At 55.1% G+C, this 25,121-nt stretch overlaps 10 protein-coding genes across 10 annotated transcripts; 7 read left to right on the top strand and 3 right to left on the bottom strand.

The window, feature by feature from the left end:
* Nucleotides 1–407, top strand: N657DRAFT_106470 (uncharacterized protein). Its single transcript, XM_062785753.1, has one exon. The coding sequence runs from the start codon at nucleotides 52–54 to the stop codon at nucleotides 352–354; it is 303 nt and encodes a 100-aa protein (XP_062645855.1). The 5' UTR covers nucleotides 1–51; the 3' UTR covers nucleotides 355–407.
* A 678-nt stretch (nucleotides 408–1,085) lies between these two features.
* Nucleotides 1,086–2,230, top strand: N657DRAFT_535463 (uncharacterized protein; the record flags this gene model as incomplete). The annotated part of the gene is made up of 2 exons (XM_062787773.1): nucleotides 1,086–1,610; nucleotides 1,691–2,230. Coding segments are annotated over 2 exons (1,065 nt in total), but the record flags the coding sequence as incomplete, so codon positions are not given.
* A 1,290-nt stretch (nucleotides 2,231–3,520) lies between these two features.
* On the bottom strand, nucleotides 3,521–4,916 carry N657DRAFT_600422 (NAD(P)-binding protein). The gene has a single exon (XM_062790077.1). The coding sequence runs from the start codon at nucleotides 4,705–4,707 to the stop codon at nucleotides 3,763–3,765; it is 945 nt and encodes a 314-aa protein (XP_062645853.1). The 5' UTR covers nucleotides 4,708–4,916; the 3' UTR covers nucleotides 3,521–3,762.
* On the top strand, nucleotides 4,867–5,534 carry N657DRAFT_106490 (uncharacterized protein). Its single transcript, XM_062785754.1, has one exon. The coding sequence runs from the start codon at nucleotides 4,957–4,959 to the stop codon at nucleotides 5,371–5,373; it is 417 nt and encodes a 138-aa protein (XP_062645852.1). The 5' UTR covers nucleotides 4,867–4,956; the 3' UTR covers nucleotides 5,374–5,534.
* On the top strand, nucleotides 5,533–7,090 carry N657DRAFT_682542 (S-adenosyl-L-methionine-dependent methyltransferase; the record flags this gene model as incomplete). The annotated part of the gene is made up of 3 exons (XM_062796492.1): nucleotides 5,533–5,808; nucleotides 5,874–6,443; nucleotides 6,533–7,090. The coding sequence occupies 3 exons, from the start codon at nucleotides 5,533–5,535 to the stop codon at nucleotides 7,088–7,090; spliced, it is 1,404 nt and encodes a 467-aa protein (XP_062645851.1).
* Nucleotides 7,091–7,529: 439 nt separating this feature from the next.
* N657DRAFT_106703 (uncharacterized protein) lies at nucleotides 7,530–9,400 on the top strand. Its single transcript, XM_062785756.1, has 3 exons — nucleotides 7,530–7,811; nucleotides 7,887–8,186; nucleotides 8,292–9,400. The coding sequence occupies exons 1-3, from the start codon at nucleotides 7,640–7,642 to the stop codon at nucleotides 9,266–9,268; spliced, it is 1,449 nt and encodes a 482-aa protein (XP_062645850.1). The 5' UTR covers nucleotides 7,530–7,639; the 3' UTR covers nucleotides 9,269–9,400.
* A 7-nt stretch (nucleotides 9,401–9,407) lies between these two features.
* On the bottom strand, nucleotides 9,408–11,891 carry N657DRAFT_600413 (MFS general substrate transporter). The gene is made up of 4 exons (XM_062790076.1): nucleotides 11,316–11,891; nucleotides 10,903–11,240; nucleotides 10,712–10,833; nucleotides 9,408–10,644 (listed from the first exon to the last, which is right to left on the bottom strand). Exons 1-4 carry the CDS (start codon nucleotides 11,460–11,462, stop codon nucleotides 9,530–9,532), a joined length of 1,722 nt encoding a protein of 573 aa, XP_062645849.1. The 5' UTR covers nucleotides 11,463–11,891; the 3' UTR covers nucleotides 9,408–9,529.
* A 476-nt stretch (nucleotides 11,892–12,367) lies between these two features.
* Nucleotides 12,368–14,055, top strand: N657DRAFT_106565 (putative FAD dependent oxidoreductase). Its single transcript, XM_062785755.1, has 3 exons — nucleotides 12,368–12,761; nucleotides 12,833–13,414; nucleotides 13,477–14,055. The coding sequence occupies exons 1-3, from the start codon at nucleotides 12,458–12,460 to the stop codon at nucleotides 13,896–13,898; spliced, it is 1,308 nt and encodes a 435-aa protein (XP_062645848.1). The 5' UTR covers nucleotides 12,368–12,457; the 3' UTR covers nucleotides 13,899–14,055.
* Nucleotides 14,056–14,734: 679 nt separating this feature from the next.
* N657DRAFT_692004 (ketoacyl-synt-domain-containing protein) lies at nucleotides 14,735–22,122 on the bottom strand. Its single transcript, XM_062797133.1, has 4 exons — nucleotides 21,694–22,122; nucleotides 21,339–21,615; nucleotides 16,989–21,248; nucleotides 14,735–16,920 (listed from the first exon to the last, which is right to left on the bottom strand). The coding sequence occupies exons 1-4, from the start codon at nucleotides 21,978–21,980 to the stop codon at nucleotides 14,758–14,760; spliced, it is 6,987 nt and encodes a 2,328-aa protein (XP_062645847.1). The 5' UTR covers nucleotides 21,981–22,122; the 3' UTR covers nucleotides 14,735–14,757.
* Nucleotides 22,123–23,875: 1,753 nt separating this feature from the next.
* N657DRAFT_647606 (uncharacterized protein) lies at nucleotides 23,876–25,079 on the top strand. The gene has a single exon (XM_062793355.1). It carries the CDS (start codon nucleotides 24,053–24,055, stop codon nucleotides 24,830–24,832), a length of 780 nt encoding a protein of 259 aa, XP_062645846.1. The 5' UTR covers nucleotides 23,876–24,052; the 3' UTR covers nucleotides 24,833–25,079.
* The last annotated feature ends 42 nt before the right edge of the window (nucleotides 25,080–25,121 follow it).

The following is a 25,121-nucleotide window of genomic DNA, read 5'->3' as shown; positions in this document are numbered from 1 at the left end:
GCGGCCGCCCTGAGTTCTTCGGCTACCACTTTGCGGAGGTTGGCCAGTGAAATGGTTCCTGTTTGGTTCTGGGCCGCATTGTATAGCTTGCGAACAGCTGCGAGGAGGTCTTGCCCCATGCCTCTGGCGGTCTCTTTCTTCTCTGGGTTTGCCATTGCTACCAATCCGTCGACCATGTTCTTGATAGCGTCGATGTCAGAGGGTGAGGGGGAACGAGGAGGTGTCGGGGGGCCGCTTGAGTGCCGTGACTGGGCCGGTCCTCCTCCTCTCCCTTCAGTTGGAGGGGTGGGGGCGGTCATCCTGTCCCATGCAAAGGCTCGAGCGCTCAGGGGTTCAGGGGCTCAGGGGCACTAGATGGATGGATGGAATTTATTTCGCCCGGAGGCACGAAGCCTAAAGGGCCTTGGCACGCTAACTACACTCAGGGGCACTAGGGCGTGGTCGCCTGGGCAACTGTGGGTGGGAGTCAGGTGACCTGTTGGTCCGTGCGCTGGTGAGAGTTTTTCGGGATGTCTGCAGCACCTCGAATCGCCCTACTTTCCACACCCACCGCGGCCACGCAGCAAAGTGCGCGGGCGTGCAGTCGGCGTAGTTAGATAAGGTTTTCTTAGAGCTTTCGAAAGGCGCCGGTTTTGAAGACTTTACGCAAGTAGTCCAACTGGCGTTAATCAGGTGACTCCGTTTTGAACTGGGGTGAGAATTAATATGTTGCTGTTTTGGCTCATGTTAATATGCCAATCTCACCTGCTGCTTAGCGAAAACCCTGATTAAAATCCAATGCTACCCAACCCTCTCAAACATTTTAAAATGATCAAAAACCACCCAACGACACTCCTCGTCTTCCCTACGGCATGCCTATCGTAGGACAAGCACCAACTCCTTTGATCCAATTCATCATCTAGATACACTTTTAAAGTTGCAACCCAGCCATCACGCTCATGACTCGCCTGCCTCACCTCGCCCACAAAATCCCCTGGAGGGCCTTGGCCTCCAACCTCCGATGGGTCCCAGCAAAGCAAATCCTCCGACGCAGAGACGACTCTGGACTCATAGACGACTTGGAAGATAAGCTGGTCTTCAATGGAAGTCTCCAACTGCGCTGCCAATCCGGGCAGGGCGAGCAGCTGCACTCCTTCGTCGACGCCATGGCAAGGACCATCCGCGAGCATTCCACAAGCTACCGCAAGCGGTATCCCGAGCGGTACGAGCCGGCGCGGTCCGACGAGATTATCCTCGATGATGCCACCGTCCGCAAGATCACTCCGATGGTCTCCCGCTGGTGCTCCAGCATGTCGTTTTGGGAAAAGGGAGCAACACCCATACCAGTAAATATTCCTCCCGGTGGCGTCTGCCCGCACAACGCACATGGAAGTTTGGGACTCTGCCAATGCCCCATCCCGCATGAAGAGCGAAAGGGGCATGCCTTTTATCGGCAAAAGGAATACAACAGTTGCTTCGATTTCGAAGATCATAATGGAAGGTCCTTTTACAACCTCGAACTCGTTAAGACGTTGCTTCTTTATGGCGAGATGGGCATTATCCTGCGCGTGTGTGCGTCTCCCGAGGTGGACCTGCGGACATGGCAGACCAACGGCAACTGTCAATGCTTGGTAAGAGCCACTCGCTTATTTAGGTTTGACACTTCGGTGTCCTGGGCTTACTTTGTGTCATACTAACTGCCAGTCAAAAGGGAGACGACGCTGGCTGGGATCTGATCTACAAGACGGCATTGTTGCCGTACATGGCCTTCAATCTCATCCACTTTTTCCCCGAGACATGGGATCTGAAGTCAGGCAGGACCGACGAGAACGACTACCGCCAGATGAGCGGCTATCTTTATATGCTCAAGAAGTTCAACGAAGCCAAGAAAACGACTTCGGAACTCGCAGCATATCCACATTGGCAGTTTTTCGGCATCAACCAGAGGGAAGATGGTTATGTCATCAAGCCTGATGTCCAGCCCCAAAACCAAAAGGACCGCGGTGTGTATCCCTCCGGAACGGGGCAAATTCTGCGCGACAGAGGCGTGCCGGCGGAGCTGGTCGCGGAAATCATGGAAACGGCCGAGTTTGGGCCGACAACAGCACGACTTGAGGTACAGCACCACCCCTTCCATCGGTTCAACGAGGAGGAGCTGGCAAAGTATGTCGAGTACTGCTGGCAACTGCTCGTCCGATGCGATATGATGGCGACGGCTCTGGGTCTGGATATGAACTGGAATGAGATGATATCGGGTGCCATGGCCTGCAACTTGACTCGTGAAGGCCCGGACGGCAAAGAGTGGTATACTGCAGACTATGATGGCCGCAATGACATTTGGAGCTACACGTTCTTATACTGAACTGGAAAGCTCCATGTTGAACCGGTCTGTTCTCGCGACATATCGCCGGTATCAGTAATCTGGTCTCGGCCGTGTAGTATACTCATGTAACGCAATAACAATCTTCGCTCTTATTGCCAGACGCTATTTATCACTCCACCGCAGGAAGCGCCGTCCACGCGGCCTGCGACAAGATATACCGGAGAATCAACTCGAGGAAGGCCAGCAGGGGTCGACCGCGAGCCCCCGGTCCGCAGAAGGCCACAGCAGTGGAAAAGCCGCCATCACAATTGCGGTTTGGACGGGGGGACAGCCGACACGGACAGGGTAATGGAAGAGGCCTGAAGAAAGAGGTGGCTTAAGGAACGAGACGGCCGGACAGCCACGAGCCAGCCGACGACTTCGACTACCACCAGGAGACGCTGTTCAAAGACAAGACTCTAAAGAAGCACGAGGGCCTGATCAATACAACAAGGTCACTGCTGGTACAGACCCGAACTGGGGCTATAAGCCTCCGGGACTTCCTCTTCAAACAGGGCGTCCCGGAGGTCTTGACGCCCAGCTGCGAGTGTGGGAAAGGGCGAGAGACTGTCGAACACCTTGTGATGTGGTGCTTGGCCCCACCGTTGACTCGAAGATGGGAGAGAGCCGAGGTTAGAACGCGGAGGGACTTTTATTCTGTTCTACAGGGAATCAGTCCCAAAGCTGCACGGCTAACGGGGAGGATCCTGGACTGGCTGATGAACTTGGGGAAACTGCCGATGTACGGTCTGGCCAGGAGGCTGGAGCTGGAGCTCGCGGTCTGATATCCCTTTCCTTCGAAGGCCAAAAGGCCTCCTCACTTTGTATTTGCAGGATCACACACTGATCGTTTTCTTGATTGTCGATATGGGTTTTTCACCCGGCCCACGAGGGCGCGGTTTTCCTGTATAGTAAGTTGTTGAAGGTCCGGCACGCCCTAGGGCACAATGGTGTAGGAATAATAATAATATTTTCCGGTTTGTGGTTCGGATACGAATCGGGATGATAGTCTGATTTATGAGCGGCTGTTGAGGGAGGAGTGTGGGATTGCTACGAGGATGGATTTGTATGCTGGCTTTTCGCACTGCTGGTGGGATATGTATCCGGACCTAGAAGCGTCTAAGAAGAGGATGGAGGATAAGATCGATGGGCTGGGATCGCTGTTGGGCAAAGAGTATCCGGCAAGAGAGTTCGTGTGAACTCGTGAACACTTCAGCATTACCCATTGACAATTTTTGCGAGATAGCTGCTAAACCACTGCATCTACTAAAAGGTACCTATCTTCCAACCCGCCCAAAAATTTCCATGCCAGATCTGTATAGAGAGGGGACGGTTGTGGACAATCGCCCTTAGCTCTGCACAGACCTGGCGGCGACAAGCACAATAACATTGTGTTCAAGGTGCCTTGCATTTCCAATGCGTCACAGTCCAAGGACCGTCCTCGCCCACTCCTCGACACTCTGGCCCTTGCGTCCAATCAACCACTCCAGCTGCGTCGAGCTACCCAACAGACCCCGGTGGTTGTAGTACAACAACGTTCGCTGCAGCCCGTCTCTAACTTCGGGGTCCGCCCGCTCCTCGCTTCCAAAGATAATGTTCAGATAAAACGCCACAGCTTCCTCGAAGCCCTTATACCCGACCATGACTTTCCTTCGTGCCGTTCCAACTGCTCGTTCCACAAATTCGATGTACGGCATCGGCACCGGTGTCGACACGAGCTGGTAGGTAGCATAAAAATGTCTCTCCCTCTCCTCGAGAACCACCTTGGCCGCCTCGGATTGATCGCGCAGTGTCACAAACGATGTGACAACCTCCGGACGCCAGGCAGATTTGTAGATGATGGGGGCGCTGGGGTCTTCAGCGTTCTGTTGTCCCAAAATTGCCTTGAGCGGGAACGCATCCATGCGAAACCCCGGCTGGAGGATCGTGTAAGGAAGACCACTCTCCATCAGGGCCTCCTCGACCAGGCCCTTGCAGGCATGATTGGGCAGCTTGCGTATTTGAGGACCGGCAACCGAGGAGAAGACGAAGTGTTTAATGACGCCGGGATTGCGACGGTTCTCGGCAGCCGCGGCATCAACCACTCGTATCCCGAGATCGGCCTCGCGCGGATGGAGGCTGGGGCCAAAGTGGTAGATCACGTTCACGCCGTTAACCAGTTTCTCAACAGACTTGATGTCGTCGAGATCTGCCTTAACAATCTCGGCGTCGGGGAACTCGCCGGTGAGTCGCGCCGCTGATCCGTCAGAATGCACACCGAGACGGATATTCTTCCACTTGGGCACAAGGACTGACAGGAGCGCAATGCTCTGCTTTCCTGCGCCGATTGTAATGAGGAGTTTGTCCGAGGTAGTGTCTGCGGGCATCTTGAAGGAAGGGTCTTCAATGTTGCGTCCAGGGCGTTACGCAAGAGTTAAGGTAAGTGCTGGCAACGAGCCTAGTCTGCTCTGTACTTCTTCAATGCGCTCTTGTTAGGGCGCTCGTCAGCGAAACTCAGGGTTATATTAGCCAAACCCTGACCGTGCGTACCTTACAAGTATCCTCTTGCAAGCTGTTCAAATGCTTCTCTTCTTCCTGCCCTTGGTGAAGCGGTATTTGCGAGTTGAAGACGCCGAATGTCCAAGTACACCCCGGTTGTTTTTGCGTGTTGTTATGTTGCTCTCTTCGGACCCCGACAAAGGCTGTGCATGCTAAATTGGACATGTGTTGCTCCAGAGGGCTCCGAGGGGACTTTTGCCTTGTTCAGGTTATGCATGCTGGAAGGCTGTCCAAGCGACTGCCAATCCCCTCGGCACACTACCCTGCAGGGAAAAATCCTAGCGGTGTACAAGTTTTGGAGCAATGAGCTCTCGGAGGGCGTCTCCAGGTGTGAACGGTGCATGGGAAGTGGGAGCCAATGGTGCCGCGCTTATCGGGAGATATTAAATAATGCCGATCCGTGTCACGGTCGGCTGGGCCGTCTTACAGGCGGGAGCAAATGCCACCCAACCCGAGACCTTCTCGGTTGCCGTTCGGGAGATAGCAGTTCGTAGACGATTATCTCTTTCCTCAAGTCCATATTCCTTGGCACGCATTCAACTAAGTGCACATCGTCGCGACAGGCATATCCGTATACAAGTCCATTGTAAAGCAGAAGAGTCTTTGCCAGACACGGTAGTACAACACAAGCCCGCTCGAATTTGTCTTTCGTCATGACGTCAAAGCAAACAAACGGCGCGCTCGGAAAAGGGTTCCCTCTCGAGGAGCTAAGCTGGACAATAACCAAGAATGCTAGCATTGTGAGCCAGTACCTGGACGCCAACCATCTTCCCCAGCCGTCCCTCGACGCCGACGGGCCCAGTACCATCCTCCCCAATGATTCACCGCGTGGCATCCAACAGGCACGCCAGAGACTTATTTCAGCGTCTCTCGAAATTCTGCAACTTGCAATCGGGCCCAGCGAGTTCTTGCCCAATCTCAGCACAAGTGTAAGTCGAGAGCCCAAACTTGTTCTCATGCTTCCCGCCCTATCTCTCCTCCCCGGTATTTCCAGAATGCCGAATTCGAAGTCGATCGCAATGCTCATCATTCTCCAAAGTTTCAATACATCTCCTGTCTCGACTGGCTGTGCAGGTTTCGGATCTTTCACCTCGTCCCCCTGACAGGCATTCCAATCAGCTATGCAGACCTCGCTGTGGCTGCTGGCGTCCCAGAGCGACGCCTCATAAGCATCGCTCGCATGGCCATGACAAATGCTGTTTTCCGCGAGCAAGACGGGGGCACACACATCATGCATTCCGCAATCTCAGCGCTGTTGGCTCGCAATGAAAACGTGTACGCCTACGCCACGTACATGTGCAGTCGATCAGCCCTGATGGCCATGCACCTGGGGGCGGCGCACCAGCGCTGGGGACCGGCCACTGTGCGCCCATACGAAACGGCATACAACGTAGCTTTCGACACTGATCTGCCCTTCTTCGACCACATTTCACGAGACGAAACGAAGATGCGCGAGTTTGCCGCGTACATGAAGAACGTGAGAAGCAGTGATGCTATGCATCTCAAGCACCTTGTGTCGGGGTTCCGATGGCGGGATATTCCTGATGGAGGGATTGTCGTTGATGTGAGTTCTTCCTGCCTGTCGACATCCCAGAAAGAAGACCGAGTATCGAAATTCAGATTGTGACTGACTCGTACTTTACCGCTCAAAAGGTCGGAGGCTCAACCGGCAGCTCCGCGATAGCCCTCGCCGAAGCTTTTCCCCACCTCACATTCATAGTCCAGGATCTGCCCGCCAATGCTGAGAACGGGAGAAAATCGGCGGCCAAGACACACCCCGAGAGCATCACGTCTCGCCTTTCCTTCCAGGGCCATGACTTCACGAAACCGCAGCCGGTACATGGCGCAGACGTCTATCTTCTACGAATGATACTGCACGACTGGCCAGACGACAAAGCCGCAGAGGTAGTGAGAAACATTGTCGCGGCAATGGACGTGAAGAAATCACGGCTGCTGATCATGGAAACCATGCTTCCGGAGCCGGGCTCAGTGCCCATCTCTGTCGAGCGCATTGTTAGGGCGAGGGACTTGACTATGATGCAGGCTTTTAATAGCAAGGAGAGAAGTCTCGACGATTTTGAGTACTTGCTTGGCTTGGCCGATCCCAGAGCAAAGTTAGTGGGCGTTGTCCAGCCGCTTGGAAGTGCCATGTCTGTTTTGGAAGTGGCTCTAGATCCTGAGAGGGGTATGGAGGAGGGGACAGTTGCGTAAAGTACATACTTCTCACTATAACTGGTCTCAAGCGGGACATGGATTTGACCTCAAATCCTGGCAAGAGTGATCATGATCTATTTCCAAGTTGTCTTCTAACTGATTGAAATCCCGCTTCTAGTGTCCCCTCCCCCCTTTCTGCTTGCCGTTCAAAGCTTTCCATCTTGACTTGACGGCATATCAAGCATAAACCGCCGAAGGTACACTTTTTTACAACATCTGCAGCCTTTGTGCACTGCAAATCGATATCTGGGTAAAACAGCTTCTGAAGGTGCCGATGTTGGTAAAATCGGGGAGCGATCGTCGGCAGCCGAGAACGCTGATGCATGCATTCAGCAGTGTCTCAGAAATCGTCCCCCGAAAGACCAAGAAACGGAGATAAGCACTCCGAACTCCACAGCCAAATGCACCTTTGACTTGATTCAAATATTCCACATCTCAGTGCGTTTACAAGACACCTCACTTGTTTCCTACACTAATTTGGATGGCACTTCATTGTATAATCTATCATATCAATACTGACTTGGCCCCTTGCTGCTTCCGATCACTATGGAAAACGGCCACCCCCAGCCGGATGTGAAAACCATCCAGCTCTCCCCTACTCTCACACCAGGCTACACACACGCCCCTGGTCTCACAGAGGAAAGCGCAAAGAAAGCATCCGAGCTGCTCACAATCAACCATGGCTTGTACCACACCAGGTTCAATGGTGGTCTACACAGTAAGCAGATATCCCCCCCACCCATCTCTCCAGCAATGAATACCAAAACAGACTGACTTCCATGCTCTCACCTAGACCACATTGTCCATCACCTTCTAGCTCTCTGGGCCTTGGGTGCGTCGCCGACGGAGATTCAAGACATGTGGGAGTACAACATCGCCTACCAAGCATCGCTGGCACCGGTAGTAGTAGACCTGATCGACCTCAAGGACCCAGTGCTCTTCAGAAAATGCCTCGGAAGGAACGAATGTTACTACGACTTTCTCAGATTCTTCGAAGATGAGGTCGCTGAGAAGGGCGTCCCCGCTGTTGTGAAGGAGTACGTCTTCAAGGGCGATGAGCTGGCCAACGATATCTTCTGCCGCATGTTTACAGGTAAACCGTTCGCCCTTTTCTTTTTGGCCCCTCCGCTCGCTCAGGACTCGTTGCTCCGACCAGAACCGACAAACACACCGGCCTCTTACTAACAACTCCTGCCCGGAAAACCAGACCTTGTCCACCCAATAATCCACCTGGGTTGCGCCCTCGAGTTCAACCAACCGAGCCTCGTTGCCGAAGCCCTCGCGGCAGCCTGCGTTCACGGCGACTGGCCGAAGCAAGTCCTCCTCCCTACAGAAGAATACATCCGGTCCAAGTCACCTTCCACACTGCCACCGTCAACCTCCCTCCTCGACATCCTCCGCAGCCTCAGGAAAGACCCCGTCATCTCCTCGGGGGTCAAGTACTCTGATCCCTTCAACAAGATTCCCGACGGTCTGCTCAAGCGCGTATCCGGGAAACAGTTCGCGCCCTATCTCGCCCAATTCCGCGTCGACACGTCCATCACATCGGACGAGTTGCAGAGCAAGATGGTCGAGATGATGCAGACGTGTGCCTACATGATGGGCGCGGCGCAGCGGCCGGGCAAGCGCGAGAGCATTGATTTCGTGCTCCTGCACACTGTCACGCTGTCTGTGTTTTACCCGGCCTTTATGGCGCTGGGCTGGCTCTCGGACCAGGACAAGGCGCGCTTGCTGGAGGCCACGGCACGGATCGACGCCGTGATGTATGCCGGCTGCGCTTGTCCTCCGCTGTATCCGCAGCGGATCATCGACTATGTGCCCAAGTATCCGGAGCATGGCTGGGCGGACTTGTTCCATCGGGCTATTGAGTACGAGGACGAAGGGCATGTGGCCAAGTTGATCCGGGCCCTATTCAGTGTGGAAAACCTGGGAGACCCGGCGCCAGGATCTCCTATCGCGAAGAAGGACTTCATCAAGATCGCGCACATGGCGGTGGACTCGGTTGAAAGGGCGTTCGAGCCCGACGGCCACCACCTGATGCCCGAGGCAGTCGCAGAAGCCATGACCAAGCGGGTAGGACAGGGCGGGGAGATGGTGACGAAGAACCAAATGAGATGGGTGTTCTATGGAGGACTCGACAAGGCCTGGGATTGGGTTCCTGACTTGAAAGCGTGAGATGTAAATGCGAAAATCGGACTCATTCTCTGAATCCCATGGCTTTGATGATGAACTACAGCTAGAATTTTACAAAAACATTGGTGTTATGCGATAATGCAGACTTCACATCCTCTCTAGAAACTTATGATAATGTTGAGGTTCGAAATAGTTAACGTTAGTCCTCATCTAATTATGCTAACTGAACATTCTAATTACAAGCTAGCCGGCCAGCATTCTGCATGCTTCTGTAACGGCTCCGTCGAGAACAACATGCTCTTCTTATGCCGACACCGATTCGGTTTTGGGCTGTCTTTTGGCCGCTCTCTGTTCCAGCGCTATCTTTCTGCGCTCCTCTTCCCCTGCCAGTCCCGTTTTCACCTCCACATGCTTGCTTTGTAAGTTCTTGTGTTTGATGAGAAGGCTGATCAACAGTGCCGTTCCCGCAAAGGAGACGGCTATGATCCATATACTTCGCAGAGAGATGCAGAAAACATGGCGGAGAAGCTCCTGGTGGGAGTCATCGGGTAGTGTTTTGATGAGCAGGACATTGGCCTGCGCATTGCTGCCGGTAAAGAGGGTGCTGTTGAAAGAGCCTAGTGTATCCCTGAGCTGGTCCTGCTGGTCGTTCATCTTGTTCGCAAAAGCCACCGACCCAATGACTACACCAATGGCGCTGGCGACGTTGCGGACAAGACCGAACGAGGCTGTTGCCGCGGCATTGTCCCCTACCGGGACATTGTTCTGTAGCGCGATAAGCGGAGGCTGGAAGTTCAGTCCGATACCGAAGCCGGAGAGGATCTGATAGAGGATGATCTTTGGCCAGTTAGTCGAGCTGGGAAGGTCGAGGAAGAGCCCGACGCCCAAAACCAGTAAGCCGAAGCCAAGGTGGATGCAGTCGAGATAACGACCGGTCTTCTTGAGGTAGGCACCCGCTCCCACCGTTGCCACCGACATGGAGACTGCAAACGGGAGCAGCAACACCCCAGAGAGGAATGGCTCTGCTCCGAGGACCGACTGACAGTAGAGAGGGAGGAAGTATGTGTTTTGGGTCAAAACAATGCCGTGGAGAAGGTTGACAGCAAAAATTGCGAAGTTGGAGACGCTCGAGTATATATGGATAGGGATGATGGGATACCGCGCAAAGTCCCGTTCCACTTCAACAAACAGAATGATGGTGAGGAGTCCGAAGACGATCAGGCAGATGACGGTAGCCGAACTCCACGGGTACGTGGTACCCCCTAGCTCGAGCCCGAGGAGGAACATCAACGTGCCGCCGATCAACGCGAAGCTGCCGATCCAGTCGACGGCCTTGATGCCCGCGACGAAGGGGGTTTTTGGCGTTTCTAGCTTGAGCAAGAACACAATCATAACGTATGCGGCGCCCGCAATAGGCACTGCGGTGTCGATTTGGTTAGTTATCGGCCTGTGCGCTATCCTGGGCCGGCATTGATGGGGACTCACGATTGATGTAGAAGCACCACCTCCATGATACGCCTCTGGTGAAGGCGCCTCCAACGAGTGGGCCGAGCGTGAAAGCAATGGCCCAAACCAAGCCCACGATTCCGTAGTATTTGCCACGTTCTCTGGAGAGAGCACTGGTTAGTCCGGGGATGGACTGGTATTGTCTGGACAGAGAGGCCTTAGGAACTCACCTTGGGGGGTAGAGGTCACCGACGACGATGCTGACTAGAGAGAGTAGGCCACCTGCGCCGATTCCTTGGACGGACCTGCCCACAAGCAGCATGGAAAGGCTGACAGCAGCACCGCAGAGCGCGCTTCCCAAGAAGAATACCCCCACGGCGATCAACAGAATCGCCTTCCTGCCCCAGATGTCGCTGAATTTGCCCCAACTCGGTGCCACGACGGCAGCAGCAAGAAGGAAGGCAGAGCCAATCCAAGTATAGCCGGATGTGGAGTGGAAGTGGTCAGAGATGGTCGGTAACGCGGTCGCAATGATCGTGATGTCAAGCGCGGCAAGGAAGACAGCCATCTATGGGAGCAGAAAGTGTTAGCGCTTGCCAAGACACGAGCCAGCAACCTCGGTGAGCAACAGAAGGGCACTCACGCATAGAGAGGTCATGAGGAGGCCAGCTTGCACCCTGGTTCTCTTGGTTCGGACTGGGTTGACCGGGTCGACGCCGGCGCCGCTGTCCGTCACGGGAGAACCCGTGGATTCCGGATTGACTTCCTGTTTTCCTGGGTCGTTCTCCATAGTGGCGGCGATGAACGGTATCCTCTAATGAATACGACCGAGTGAGGATTCGCGTCTATCTTGTGATGCTTCTGTGTAGTTGGCGTTGGCGTTGACGAAAGCGAGTCTCAACGCCGAGCTTAACTCCGGAGTCCAATACCCGGCGCCGCATTGGCTGTTACTCTCGGACCATACGCTCGACTCGACTCGGGTAGTATTCACTGAAAAATTGGCCGCGGCCTTTTGAACCCCGATTGCACTTGTCCTTGCAACTTAGATTATTACAGTACCCCGCCTGAACCCAAATGCACCTTTCTCATTCTCGACCACGCGGTACCCAACTAAAACCAGAGGTTAACTCCGGGACACGCCCATTTAAATCCGTGTCCCAATTGCTACAGTATTCAACTCCGTACAACTCTTGAAACCCGATGATAGCACTTCCCGAATACTTTACTGGTGGTACAGTAACCGGCAATCGAGAATGCGCCTCATTTCCTTAAGTTTTCCGGTGAGGTAGTCTTGAACCCCGGCTTAACTCCGGAATCCACATGTGCCTTTCACCACCCGCGCCATCATCTTTTGTCCGGGATACTTGGGTATCGCAAAGCTTTAACGTTACTTTCCTCTGGGGTTGCACAATAGGTACACTCCCATTCGGGTCTGTTTCAACGTACAGTACGATTCTTGAAACCCGACGGCACTTTCCCGACGACCCACTTAGGCCATTTAATCCCGAATGCGACTCATTTTCCATGACCACGAACAAAGCTATGATTTCCGAGAACGCTTCCTGCGTACAGACGGGGAACAGCTGCTGAGCCTTGTCGGTCATCCACGACGGCAAAGAGCGCGCACTACCATAGTATACTAGGTTCTTTGCATGTCACATATAATTGCGAGCTTCGAGTTTAAGTGCTAGTAGAACGTACCTAGATCGTGATATGTCACGGGGAATAGACGCTCATCATTTTTTGCATCATTTTTAAGAGAAGCTGCAAGTACATTCACCCGTCATGAGGACTTGTATTTTGATCGCGGCGCTTTCTTGGGGGCCGCTGTCGTGCGCCCTTGCACCCGGGCCCAGGACGGCGGACCTGTTTGACGATCGATCCTACGCCAGCCACGATGTCATCACCCGCGACGTCGCTGTGATTGGCGGCGGCTCCAGTGGCACTTACACCGCTATCAACCTGCGTGCGCTTGGAAAGAGCGTCATTGTTGTCGAGAAGAACAACCGCCTTGGCGGCCACACCTACACTTATGCCGATCCATCAACGGGTGTAACCATCAACTGGGGCCTGCAGGCGATCTACAACAGTACGTTGCATCGGTTGGATCTTGTGTTACTGACAAGAAAGAGCCAATGCTAACAGTTCTTGGCCCGGCAGTCTCTGCGGCCAGAGATTACCTTTCTCTTCTCGGTGTCCTCATGGGCCCCTTCCAGCCCAACCCCGTGACAAGAACGTATGCAGACTTCAAGACGGGAAAACCAGTCTCCGCTCCGAAAAGCCCTGGCTTTGCCGGGTACGCGGAGCAGCTTCACAAGTACCCCTATCTTGCTTACAGCTGGGATCTCCCTTCACCGGTGCCGGAGGATTTGCTTCTGCCATTCGGAAAATTTCTCACCAAGTACAACATTGAGGGCGTCGGCTACGGCGTCTACTTTGGTGGCCAGGGATGCACCAACATCCTCCAGCAGTTGACAGTGAACGTCTTCAAGATGATTGACGATTCGTATCTGAACTCCATGACCGGAGCGGCTATGATGCCCGTGAGCGGCAACAACGGCGAGCTGTATGACAAAGCCTTGGCCATATTGGGCTCAGACACTCTTCTGTCATCGACTATCGTAGCCTCCAAACGGTCTTCCAACCACGGCGGCGTGCGCCTCATTGTCAAAAGTGGTTCGGGCCGGAAGCTCATCAAAGCCTCCAAGCTGGTTATCACCATCCCGCCTCTCCTAAACAACCGTAAGTCCTCCCGTGAGCAATGTCAACGCCCGATCAAAGCGTACTCACCACCCACACCGCAGTGGCCCCCTTCGACCTCGACTCCACCGAACGACGTCTCTTCTCTCAATGGCGCTACAGCAACTACTTCAGCATGCTAGTCAACAACACCGGCTTGCCATCTGGGTTCCAGTTCGCAAACGCCGTCAACTCTTCAGCAGGCACCTTCAGCATCCCCAACCTCCCTGCCCCGTATCAGATCACCGGGACGCGCATCCCGGGGCTCTTCTACGTCTGGTACGGCAGTCCCCATGATATGACCGAAGCCGAAGTTAAGGCAGATGTCACGGCTGTGATAAAACGACTGCGTCACACTTTCAACTCAACCGTTACCACACCTCCCACATTCGTCGAGTTCCGCAGCAACACTCCGTTCAAGCTTGTGGTTCCGGCCCAGGCGGTTACTGGTGGATTTTATCAAGAGTTGAAAGCGCGTAAGTACTAGCTCTTAGTTCCCAATTCTTCATTCACTATAGGCTTAGGGTCGCCGTCTTCAATGGGACCGAACTAAAAATCACTAACATGCCAATAGTCCAAGGTCGCCGTGACACTTGGTACACCGGAGCCGCCTTCATCTCCCACAGCTCATCGCTCATCTGGAACTTTACTCACTCCTTGTTGCCGGGAATTGCTGCATAAAGTACTTGGTTGGTAGTGAGCTGGCCATCGGCTCTCGGAGTATGATGTGGCTCAACCAGTACCTAGTTCAAGTGAAAGGGGCCTGAAGAGTATGGAGTTCAGCTATAAGAGGCTGCTGCCTTTGGCACAGCTTTTGATAGCAATGGAAAGCAGATAAACTGGGAAGCAGTCCTCTGGCTAGGCAAATGGAACTTGAGTCCCGGACTCGATGTGACGCTGCGGTATTTCTTCCTCCTGGTTCACGGACCCTCTGTACAGAAGTAGGGACCATCGATCTGGAAAAATTCCAGATCCTCCTAGGTGGGCAGATATATGCGTCAAGGTACCTTGGCATCGGTCGAACCTCCGGTCTGATGTGACGGGGATGGTCGGATGGAACGTGGTGTCAGGTTCGAAAAATGCCGGCAGTGACAAAAAACACGAGACTGGTAACGTTATATTGCCATCATGTTTGAAACGTTACGGTTGTTAAGCCTTTTCAAAGGATTGACAATTTGACGTAGATTTGGAGCATGAGTCGACCTCATGCAGTACCTCACCTAGGCTGTGACGAAAGAACGCAGAAGAACAAAAGTGGATTCTCTATCGCTGGCACCAATAGGGAAAAAAAAAAAGGAAACCCATTTTTTTTTTTTTTTTTTGATATAATCCCTTGGTCCACCCTCCTAATGTATGAAACCAATCTCCCTCCAAATGTGAATGTACTTCCTCACAACTTCCTCGCTCACCGGGCCTACGGCACGCAAGGTCTTGGAGTGCTCCAGACTATGCTTTACATCCAGAACCAGCCCGCCACACGACATACGGAGATAATTACTATCCAAGAACTCCAACAAGGTCGCGGCCGGGTTGTTCTTCGCAGGTGCCGTCCGCACGCGCTCAACCCACTCCCCGAACGGGATCAGATTCGGAATCCCGAGCGCATCCGCGAGAATGGCGTTCAACTTCCGCCACGGTTGCCCGACGGGGTTCTCAATGTGGTAGACGGGGTAGGGATTGGGAGTATTGGGGTTAAGAACCAGGTCCGACAGGACAGCCGCGACCTGGTTGACGGGAGTCCAGTAGGCGGTGCCGTCCACGTCTGGGAGGGCGTTGAGTGTTTGCGATGACTTGACCAGGAACCCGAAGTGCTCCATCGGGTTCCAATACCCACTAGTCATGGAACCGGCGATCTGGCCCAGACGGACAGCCATGGTGCGGAAGCGGCTGGGGTACCTGTGCAGCGTCTCGTCGAGCATCCTCTCGCATGCCCACTTTGCGTCACCGTAGCCGTTGGGCAGGACGGAGTCGATATCCACCCTGCTCTCTGGCACCACGGTTTTCCCCTTTCCATCCCAATTGCCGAGACCATAGTGCCCAACCACCCCGATGGAAGACACCATCTGAAAGCTGAACAGGAAGGACTCTGGGCGTTGAGACGCGGCGTCGCAGGCGAGGTCGATGAGGTTCCGCATAGTCTGGAACTGCGACTCAAAGCCGGCCAGGGGGCGCTTCGCGCTCATGGGCCACGCGTTGTGGATCAAGTGCGTGACTGTTTTTGCGAGGCCCTCATACTGGCTCTTCGACAGCCCCAGCATGGCCTTTGAGCTATCCGTCTGCAAGACAAGCAGCTTAGACATTAGAGATTCGGGAAACCGGATACCCTTCTCCCGCATGGCCTTCTGTTGACGGAGGTAGGGCTCCAGTTTGTTCTCGCGGTTCAGGCAGACAACCGTCTTCACGTCGGGAAGTTGCGCGAGGTGGTACACCAGGTTGCTTCCCAGGCTGCCGGATGCGCCGGTCACCAGGACCACCTTTTCGTCGCCACTTGGTGCGGTACCAGTCGAAAGTGAAACAACTTGACCGGGCGCAGAGAAGCCGGCAACGTACTTCCGAACATATGCGTCAACAGCTGCCCTGCGTGCTTCAAGGGCGGCTTGGGCAACTTGAGCAGCCTGAACCGCCGCGGGAGCGGCAGCAGCAGCAGCAGCAGCACTCTCGCCCGGGTCGCTGTGTGCAGGGCGATCCCTCAACGTCGTCGACTCGGAAGAAGGCCCAGATGCTTCGGCGGCAAGTCTGGCGGACACTTTCTCAGTGTTCAAGTTGCCAACCAAGCCATCCGCGCCGGAATCTCTTGCGAGACCGCTGTCAATCTCATTTCCAGCCAACATCTTTCTCAAATCCTCCACGGTCGGACACTCGAGGAAAAGCTGCTCATGCGACATGTCCAGGTCAAGCTCGTCCCGAAACCGGCTGGCGATGACCAACGACAGCAGAGAATCCACGCCGGCGTCAGCGAAGCTCGTGTTGTCGGTGAGATCTTTGACCTCGATACCGCTTTCTTCCGAGATGATCTGAAGGGCGCGCTGAAAATCGACTCTGGCATCAGGCGTGGTGGCTCCCGTCGTAGTGCTTCTCGGCGCAGACGGGAACCGTGATTCGGTGTCGCTGCCACTATTTGATGTCGGATCGTGACCGGCACCCCCCAAGAACACTTTCAGGTGGCCCACGGTGGGGTACTCGTAGAACAGGGCGTTGAAGTCTAGATCGAGGTCGAGTTCCTCCTTGAAACGAGCCGAGATGGTCAGTCCCAGCAGAGAGTCAATGCCGACGTCACTGAAGACGACGCCCTCGGCTTCCAAGTCGGCCACAGCAAGCCCGCTCTCCTCAGCTATAATGGCGAGCGCCTTGGCAAAGTTGCCATTTGCAGCAGGAACTCGTCCTGCTCTGATGGACGGATGTTCCTGTTGGTTGGCTTTTGCTGGCGCAGCTTGCTGCTTCTGGGACGATTTGACGCCGCTTTCGATCGAGAGGATGACCTTGAGGACTCGACGTGGTACGCCTTGGATCTGGATATCGGAGAAGTTAGCCACACTATCGTAACTCTCGGCATTGTCAAATAAGAAGGGAAACGGACCGCGATCTGCCCAAAATACGCCGCAACCTTGTCCCCGTCAAAGATGATCACATCGCCATGCCACAGCTTATCCTTCCCCTCCTCCATCCGTGTGTATGTCGTGTACACTTTGTCAAAGTCCATCTCTTCAAACAATTGCAGCGAACCCCATCCGTGGTTCATGAAGACCTCGTTATCCAAGTCGGTGTTGTCGTTGCAATTCATGGTGAAGCCGCAGGACTGCGTCAGGGCGTCGATGATGGCCGGATGGGTATGGAAGTTCCCACCTCGCTTGACACTGCCGAAGCTGAGACGACTCGAGGCTTCCAGCGTCTTGCTGTTTAGGACGATCTCGTCGATGGCGCGGTAGTCGTCATGGAAGCGGGCCAGCGGCCGGATGGCGCGGTACACCATGGGTCGGTTGAAGCGGGCTGTGGTTTCCGCCGCGATGCCGTCCCGGAGAGCCTGCATCTTTTGCTTCACGCTGGCCGTGTTCGCCTGCAGCGCCTGCTGCAGGGCCTTTCGATCCTTGTCGAAATGGACCAGACAGCGCGCGTGTTCCTGCAGTTTTTGCTTGCTATCAAAGGACATGAACTTGACGGTCGCCGACTGAGAAGACCAATCGACCTCGGCGTGCGCCTGAAGGGGCTGCTTGTCTGCGCCGGCCCGGAGGATCAAGGCTTTCGAAATGGTCATGTCGGACACGTCGACGAGATTCCCCATGTCGTTTGCTCGCTGCCGGCGTTGCTGCTGAAGGTACGTGCCCAGGGTCAACGCAATATCCGCATACACTGACGGAGTACAGAGCGGAATGCCATCGACCTCGTGGCCCTGGACGAGCGGGCTGAGGTCCTCGCGTGCGATATCCGCCTCGACGACAATACGGGTTCGGTCCGCAGAGTCGTGTGTCTCCTCGACAACTCTGTGGATGGTGGTGCTCTCCAGTCTTGAGCTACCGCTGCTGACGACCAGGGGCGGATCCCCTTTCCGCAGGGACCAGTCGTTGACGTATTGAATCCAGTACTCCTTCAGGTCCCAGCTGTACGCCGGCAACGGAAGGACCTTGTGCGAAGCTTTGAAACCGTGGTGGTATTCTGCCCATGCAATGTCGGCCCCGGCAGTGTAGAGAGATTTGATGCTCCCACCTAGGACCTGCCAGGCCGATCTGCCACGCTGCGCCGAGGGGAGGCATGGGATCCGAGTCCCGAGGAGGGCTTTTACCATGCCCGAGATGGCCGGGTGTGGGCCGATCTCTAGGATGGTAGATTGGTCGCCAATGACCTGGCGTGCGTGCGCTCCTGCGAGTGCCCCGAGCATGTTGACTGGTTTGCGCGTATGACTAACAAGATAATCCGGGCCGAACATGAAGCCGTCATCGTCGTTGCCATGATAACGGACCTGCGTATCCAAGGGGCAAATGACAGGAATCTTTGCTTTGTTGTACGTGACACAACTGGCCAGTTGCCACAGGTCCGGTAGCATCGGGTCCATCTGGGAGGAATGAAACGCAAACGGGACTTTGAGCGGCGTTGTCTTCATGCCCGCATCCGTGAGCAAATCCTTGAGTACAGAAATCTGCTCGTTGGAACCGGCGAGAACCGTCTCAACCGGGGAATTGATGCACGAGATTTCGTAGCTGGCCTTGTCTCCCAGGACGGCCGCAATTTCATCGGTCAATCCCCGGACCACAAGCATGCCATGGGTATCGCGAGTGCATTTCTCGACAAGCGCCTGGGCTCTCTTCCCGACGAGGTAGATGGTATCGGCGTCCGACAGCACACCAGCCGTGTTGAGAGCGGCGTACTCTCCCAGGCTGTGTCCGATGACGGCGGTGGGGGAGATATTCCACGACTGCCAAAGCTTGCTCAAAGCAATCTGCATGCAGACGTTGGCCGTCTGCACGACGACGGGGGCGAACCCGTCGCTGTTTTGCTCCTCGGATTCAATGAACGGCAGCATGGACGGAAATCCCAGCTTCTGGGCGATCTGATCGAGCCGGCAGATCTCGCTGCGGAAGAAAGACAAAGTTTGGAACAGCTGGTTTCCCATTCCTGGGTACTGAGCGCCCTGACCAGTAAAGGCAAAGACCACCTTGGGTGCGCTTTTGGGTCTGGTCATTCCCGCCGAATCCCGCAGTGCCGTTTCAATCTGTGTACGCAGCTCCTCGACCTTCGAGCCGGCAAACATGACACGGTGTTGATGGTGGATGCGACGTGCCGTCGTTGTGTATGAGAGCTGACCAAGCGAGACTTGCGGATTCTCCTTGAGGAATTCCGACATGGACCGAAGATTTCCCTGCAAGGACACCCCGTTTTTGGCAGACAAGGCTATGAGATGGGGACTTCGCGGGTCGGCGTCATTGTCTACGGTCGCGACGGGTTCCTGCGTCGCGGGGGCATCTTCGATCAACAGGGCCGAATTCCCACCGGCTGCGCTGAAGTTGTTCACCATCACCCGCCTCGGTTTTGAAGGGCTGGAGCTTCTCCTCCATGGCGTCGGTTTGAGGGCTATTCTGACGTTTCGATCCCGCAGGTCGGTCGGAAACTTGCGGTTGATCGTCGTCTTGATGCCGCAGTGAGGGACGATGGTGTTCTTTTGCATCATCAAAAGTACCTTGATGAGACTAGACACGCCAGAGGCGGCCTCGCCGTGGCCAATGTTAGCTTTGGCTGATCCAATGTGGAGAGTCTCGTCGCTGGTTCGTCCTCTCTTGCTCTGCGACGGTGGGGGCGCAAAGACGTCCAGAACACTCGACATTTCGCCAGCATCGCCGGCTTGCGTGCCTGTCCCGTGCATCTCGACGTAGCTAACGGTGTAAGGGTCCACGGCAGCTTGGTTCAAGATCTTGGTGAAGATGGCACGCTGGGCGCCAACGTGCGGTCGAGTAATGGACTCGGATTCGGCTGAATGGTTGGTGTAGGCACCTAGGATGACGCCCAAGATCGGATCGTGATCGGCAAGGGCATCGTCGAGGCGCTTCAGGATCACAGTGCCTATACCTTCTCCCCGACAGTATCCGTCAGCCTCGTCATCAAAAGTCTTGCAATTCCCCGTGCGCGAGAGGAAGTGGCCACGGTCGAGGCCGGCCGTGAAGTCTGGGTTCGTCAAGACATTGGTCCCGCCGGCAATGGCCGTATCGACATCGCCTCGCCATAGCGAGTTGCACGCCAGGTGAATGCTTGCCAGGCTGGACGAGCAGGCCGTATCTACTGCATAACTTGGACCGCTGAACTTAAAGAAGTAGTTGATACGTCCGGGGATGAAGGCACGATTGCCCCCGGGGATGAAGTACGTATCAATGTTTTGGGCGCTGTTGGTCTCCATCCAGTCGTTGCTTGTCACGCCGTAAAAGACTCCGACGCGGTCATGTCGGGTGGAAGGCGTCGCGCCTGGGACTAGGCCGGCCTGTTCAATGGCTTCGTAGGCCGTCATCAGAGCAAGGCGCTGCGCAGGGTCGATTTGCGGTGCCTCGCGAGGCGAGATATTGAAGAAGCGCGCGTCAAACACGGCGGGGTCGTCTAGCCAGCAGCCATATGGCGTAGCGCTTGTGTTTTTTCCCGTTCCGGTCGGGTCGACGTGGGTTCTGGCATCCCAGTGGAGCGGGGGAACAGGCTTGTGAACATCCAAACCTTGCTCCAGGAGCCGCCAGAAAGCTTCGTTGTCCTTGGCCCCGGGGAACCGCCCTGACATGCCCACGATGGCAAGCTTGGGCTTCGAGGGATTCGGATAGGATGACGCATCACCCTCTAGGGAGCTGCGTTTGTTTCGTCCGGTTGCTATCAAAGGAGGAGGCACCACAGTCCTCAACGACGTCTGTCTCAGCGCAGTGTAGATGAGCTGGTCGGCAGTGGTTCCAATGGGAATCACGGTGAATGCCTTGGCGGTTGTGCCGTCGGCCTTCTGGATCCAAGTCTGCAACTCTTCCAGGATGCCACCCCAACGAATTGGCTGGAGCAAAATTTGCCCCACTGAATCCTTCAAGAGGGTTGTGAAATCACCCTGATTTTCTGTCTTCACTCCGGCGCCCGAAAGGAAGGCGAGTTTGGCATGGCCCGTCTCCGAATTCGCGCTGCTCGAGGGCAGATCCCTGATAATTTCGTTGACATCAAACTGAGAGTACAAGTGCGGCGCATGATATGGTCCGTAGATTGTGATACTCTTGAACTGCCCCTCCTTGAAGTTGCCCTGGACGAGTTGCGCAAGCGATTCTGGGGGCCCGCTGACAGTGACGCCGTTCGGTGCAAAGGCGCTGAGATAAGGCCTGCTTGTCAGGGGCAAAGTCTGATGAGACGAGGGGTTAGCTGACAGTCAAGATACGATGGGTACCTGACGACCCATCCAACGTCAATAATCTGGGTAGGCATTGCTCACTGTGTGCTCAATGAACTTTTCAATAATCTCGTGGGCCTTGGACCCGGGGACGATGATTGACCAGTGCTGGTCTGGCTTCAATGAAGACGTAACTCTCTTCGCCACCTCGGCCACACGCATTCCTATTCTGAAGGCGACAGTGACTGCATCTACGGCCTTCTGGACGAGATCCAGCGAGTTCCGACTGGAACTGACGGCAGCCGCAGCTAACGCCCCGGTGCAGAGGCCGAGAACGCTAGACTTAGCCCCTGGACAGTGCCATGTGTCTGCCTCCTGGCTTTTAGTCGGTAGATTAGCATCCACACAAAGCATCTAGCCAAGCGGCACAGCAGAATGTCCTGGTAAAGTCACGTACCCGAGAAATACACCCAGCTGATACAAAGAGGTAACAGCCATGTCGAGGGGAAGGCATCGCTTCGAGCCATGGTCGTACAAGATCAAGTCCTCGAGACAGGTGAACCGTGGCATGTCGTCCCGGAGCGGGCGTGGCACTTGGTAAATCTCGGCTCGAACGGCATCGTAGGCTTTCACCAGGAAGCTCTGTACGATGGGGTTGTGTCTCTTGCCGAGAAGGTCTCTCAAGTGCGGCTGGATGTCAAAGGTTTGGTCTCCGAAGAGATACAACTTCAAATTGCTCTCCATAGTGCTGTGTTGAATGACGAGTCGCACGGTCAACGTTGAACTGGAACACAAGCAGGAGAGTTTGACAGCTCCTGGCTCGACGTAGTAGAGCTCCAGGTTCTCGTGTATTTAGCAAAACCCGGGGTTTGACTCTCTACATTCATAGGCCCCCATTTGGTTAGAATACCAGATTACATTGAAAGCGTTACCCCTATCCAAACTCAGGATAATGCTTTCGCTTAGCAGCACTGCCCGACGATGTCTATTACCATTCCCGCCACCTGCCATTCAACGTCGGGAAACACGCGCTGGAAAAGCAGCCAGGGCATTTTGTTTCCCGGGGCCGGCAGAGGGAGGGGCAGCCAGTTGACCACTTTGAGGTCTTCCCAACAGCTCTATCCTTCGATGGAGCGGCGCAGTGCTAAAGTTTGTCTCGGTGCCATACCTGATGCTGGCCCAGTAGGTAGCGCACAGAGCCGAGACGCCCGGGAATCTACACTGTTTGACCGTGGATACTCAGATGCGTAAAGATTTGCCCTAGGTCCCCTACGCCTTTTCTTCGGGCAGTAAAGAGTTGTATTCCGGGTTTGTCGCAATTGGCCGTCAGACTCGGTGGCATCAACTTCCACCTCCAGGAGGCGAATACACACCAGAAGCCGCCTGGATCATACTCGGAACACGACGATTGAACTCCCGGCTTGTATAGACATGTTATTCTGGTTTTCTGGATCTGTGTAGTTGTACCCGGAGTAGGATCCAATGCACGGGTTCGAAGTTGTCACTCGGCGGCCGAAGTGACCTGGGCAACATCAACACCTTACCGAGGCATTTGGTTGCGTCCGTCTTACCACGGTATGTGGCCACCGCACCGGGAAGCCCCAGCAGAGATTAACTGCCCCAACCGGGTTAGCAGCGCTGGGGCATACTGCGTTAATTGTCGCAGCGGCGCAGCTTTGCAGGCGTGCCACTTCGCGGTGCTTCCTCGGCGGACGGTTCTGCCACTCACCGGTGCTTATGCCCGAACACCTGCATATACGCAAATTGTTATCAGGCTGGCTTCCCTGGTACCCAAGCACGTGCCGCCGTGCGAAAACCGGTGTCTGTACCTACAGTAGCATCTCGGGCCCTTACACATGCTCCAACCTCGGTTACGGAACGTCGATTCCCGTCATTGTGCAGAACCCAATCTTGGGATCGAAGCCGGTGCCAGCGCGTGCAACGACGTAAAGTAGGGAATGGTAAACAAACTCAGTCCCGGAGCACAACCCCTTCCAGCGTATCCCGGGGGAGAGAAAGCTATATTACTACTGTCTATAGGAGGGTATAAGGGGAATGATAAAGCGTGCCGTAACTATTGATTGGAAAGAAGTCTTTAAGGCACGGGCCGCTCTTGGCTTCATCTTCACTGTCAGCATGTCGTATAAACAAGCTCTTGCCATGGAGGCCGCTTGCCTTGGCAAGACCAATTCCGGTCGTGGGTGGCGAACGGAAGTTACGGACACCGACCCACATTCATCAGGAACATTCCTACTCTACTCCGTACCGTTGCATTCCCCGATGCTTCCTTCGCAGGCGACGGTGGGCGGTGAGGCTAAATTGGCGCATTGCTGTGAATCTGCAGTCAGACGGCACAACTGAGATCCGATGGAAAAGGAAGCTGACTGGTGCAGCTACTCCGCATCTGCTCGGATTTGTACCCTACGGTGCAGGGCTGAGGCAAGAGACACATCAAGAGTTGTGGTGGCGGCATCCTTCCCGGGTCGCCAAGCATACCTTATCCGAACTGAAGACCGCCGATCGTCGATCGTGTGTCAGACCCCGTGAGATGGAGTTGTAGCAACCTCGCCTGCCATAACTACCAAGCACCTCGTGTATATGCATCAACTGCTTCTATCCGAACATAAGGTAATAAGCCGCCACCATGTCAGAGTCAGGCCGTCAGCCCCCTGAGACCAACCTGCTCTGCGCGGACACCAGTTCGCACCTTTCTTTTGACGCTTTTTTTTATTCGGTCGACGGCATACCCATCATCCGTGCCAGCTCCGATAGCCGCCTCGCCTGTCCTCCCCACACCTTCGACAGCCAACCACAAAATGCCCGACCCCCGCCCGCGCATCCTCTGCCTGCACGGCGGCGGCACGACGGGAGCCATCTTCCACGCCCAGTGCCGCGCCGTGATCCAGGGCTTGCCACACTTCCGCCTCGTTTTCGCCAGCGCCCCATTCCCCTCGGAACCGGGGCCTGACGTCCTCCCAGTCTACGAGGGCTGGGGGCCCCCTTTTCTAAGCTGGCTGCCCTGGAAGTCGTGGCACCCGCAGCTGGACGACGCAACAACAGCGCGCGCCATCATGACGTGCTTAGACCAGGCACAGGCCCACGATGACGCGTGCGGGGGTTCCGGACCATGGGTTGGGTTGCTCGGATTCAGTCAAGGCGCAAAAATCGCGGCCAGTGTGCTGCTGGACTGTCAGGTGCGGCGCGAGAAGGAGCCCGTTGAGAACTGCTACGATGACTACCGCTTCGGCGTGTTGCTTGCCGGTCGAGGACCCCTGGTGGGACTCAGTAATCACACCTTGGGGCATCCTGCGCTGGTTAAACCGGGTGACCTGGTAGGGTTGCAAAGATATGAGCGGCCATTGCCGCATTGTCAAGACGATGGATTGGTACTCCGGATGCCCACGGTGCATGTGCATGGGCTACTGGACGATGGCCTCGAATGGCACCGCAAGCTGGCGCGACAGTATTGCGATGGGAAAAGCACAACTGTGGTGGAGTGGGCCGGCCCGCACCGTGTGCCCTTGAGGGCGGAGGATGTGGTGAAGCTGACCGCTGAGGTGTACAGGGTGGCGAGGCAATGCGGTGTTGGGGTTTGAAGCGAACCCTGCCTTAACCTTAACACATACACACACAGGAAGGATGTGGTGGATCTTCGAAGCGAGGTCCAATAGGGGAGTCGGGCTACAGCTCCATGAACGAGAGACGGCTGGATCTGTGTAACCGTTGACCGGATTAGCCGTAATTTATATTGCTACCCACCATTCTCCAATGATGGGTCCGCGAAGCACGGAATGCATCACAAGCGGAGAGAATGGCTCTCCGAGCTGACTCGGTCCTACTGTAACAAGTTGCATCTTGAACTGATTGGATGCCCGGTTTACAGCC

The sequence above is a fragment of the Parathielavia appendiculata genome (genome assembly GCF_033297405.1).
Source record: "Parathielavia appendiculata strain CBS 731.68 unplaced genomic scaffold N657scaffold_10, whole genome shotgun sequence".
Taxonomy (NCBI): Eukaryota; Fungi; Ascomycota; class Sordariomycetes; order Sordariales; family Chaetomiaceae; genus Parathielavia; species Parathielavia appendiculata.
The sequence above is the reverse complement of the archived record's forward strand: the minus strand, read 5'-3'. Positions and strand labels throughout refer to the sequence as shown.

Excerpts from the sequence above, each read along its gene's own strand:
- N657DRAFT_106565 (XM_062785755.1), top strand. The coding sequence starts at position 12,458 with ATGAGGACTTGTATTTTGATCGCGGCGCTTTCTTGGGGGCCGCTGTCG. Across the intron at positions 12,762-12,832 it reads CCTGCAGGCGATCTACAACA|TCTCTGCGGCCAGAGATTAC; the intron begins GTACGTTGCATC and ends TTGGCCCGGCAG. Across the intron at positions 13,415-13,476 it reads CCCGCCTCTCCTAAACAACC|TGGCCCCCTTCGACCTCGAC; the intron begins GTAAGTCCTCCC and ends CCCACACCGCAG.
- N657DRAFT_647606 (XM_062793355.1), top strand. The coding sequence starts at position 24,053 with ATGCCCGACCCCCGCCCGCGCATCCTCTGCCTGCACGGCGGCGGCACG.
- N657DRAFT_106703 (XM_062785756.1), top strand. The coding sequence starts at position 7,640 with ATGGAAAACGGCCACCCCCAGCCGGATGTGAAAACCATCCAGCTCTCC. Across the intron at positions 7,812-7,886 it reads GTTCAATGGTGGTCTACACA|ACCACATTGTCCATCACCTT; the intron begins GTAAGCAGATAT and ends GCTCTCACCTAG. Across the intron at positions 8,187-8,291 it reads CTTCTGCCGCATGTTTACAG|GAAAACCAGACCTTGTCCAC; the intron begins GTAAACCGTTCG and ends AACTCCTGCCCG.
- N657DRAFT_106470 (XM_062785753.1), top strand. The coding sequence starts at position 52 with ATGGTTCCTGTTTGGTTCTGGGCCGCATTGTATAGCTTGCGAACAGCT.
- N657DRAFT_600413 (XM_062790076.1), bottom strand. The coding sequence starts at position 11,462 with ATGGAGAACGACCCAGGAAAACAGGAAGTCAATCCGGAATCCACGGGT. Across the intron at positions 11,241-11,315 it reads TCCTCATGACCTCTCTATGC|ATGGCTGTCTTCCTTGCCGC; the intron begins GTGAGTGCCCTT and ends CTGCTCCCATAG. Across the intron at positions 10,834-10,902 it reads GGTGACCTCTACCCCCCAAG|AGAACGTGGCAAATACTACG; the intron begins GTGAGTTCCTAA and ends TGCTCTCTCCAG.
- N657DRAFT_692004 (XM_062797133.1), bottom strand. The coding sequence starts at position 21,980 with ATGGAGAGCAATTTGAAGTTGTATCTCTTCGGAGACCAAACCTTTGAC. Across the intron at positions 21,616-21,693 it reads CAGCTGGGTGTATTTCTCGG|CCAGGAGGCAGACACATGGC; the intron begins GTACGTGACTTT and ends ACCGACTAAAAG. Across the intron at positions 16,921-16,988 it reads CGTATTTTGGGCAGATCGCG|ATCCAAGGCGTACCACGTCG; the intron begins GTCCGTTTCCCT and ends TCCGATATCCAG.
- N657DRAFT_106490 (XM_062785754.1), top strand. The coding sequence starts at position 4,957 with ATGTCCAAGTACACCCCGGTTGTTTTTGCGTGTTGTTATGTTGCTCTC.
- N657DRAFT_600422 (XM_062790077.1), bottom strand. The coding sequence starts at position 4,707 with ATGCCCGCAGACACTACCTCGGACAAACTCCTCATTACAATCGGCGCA.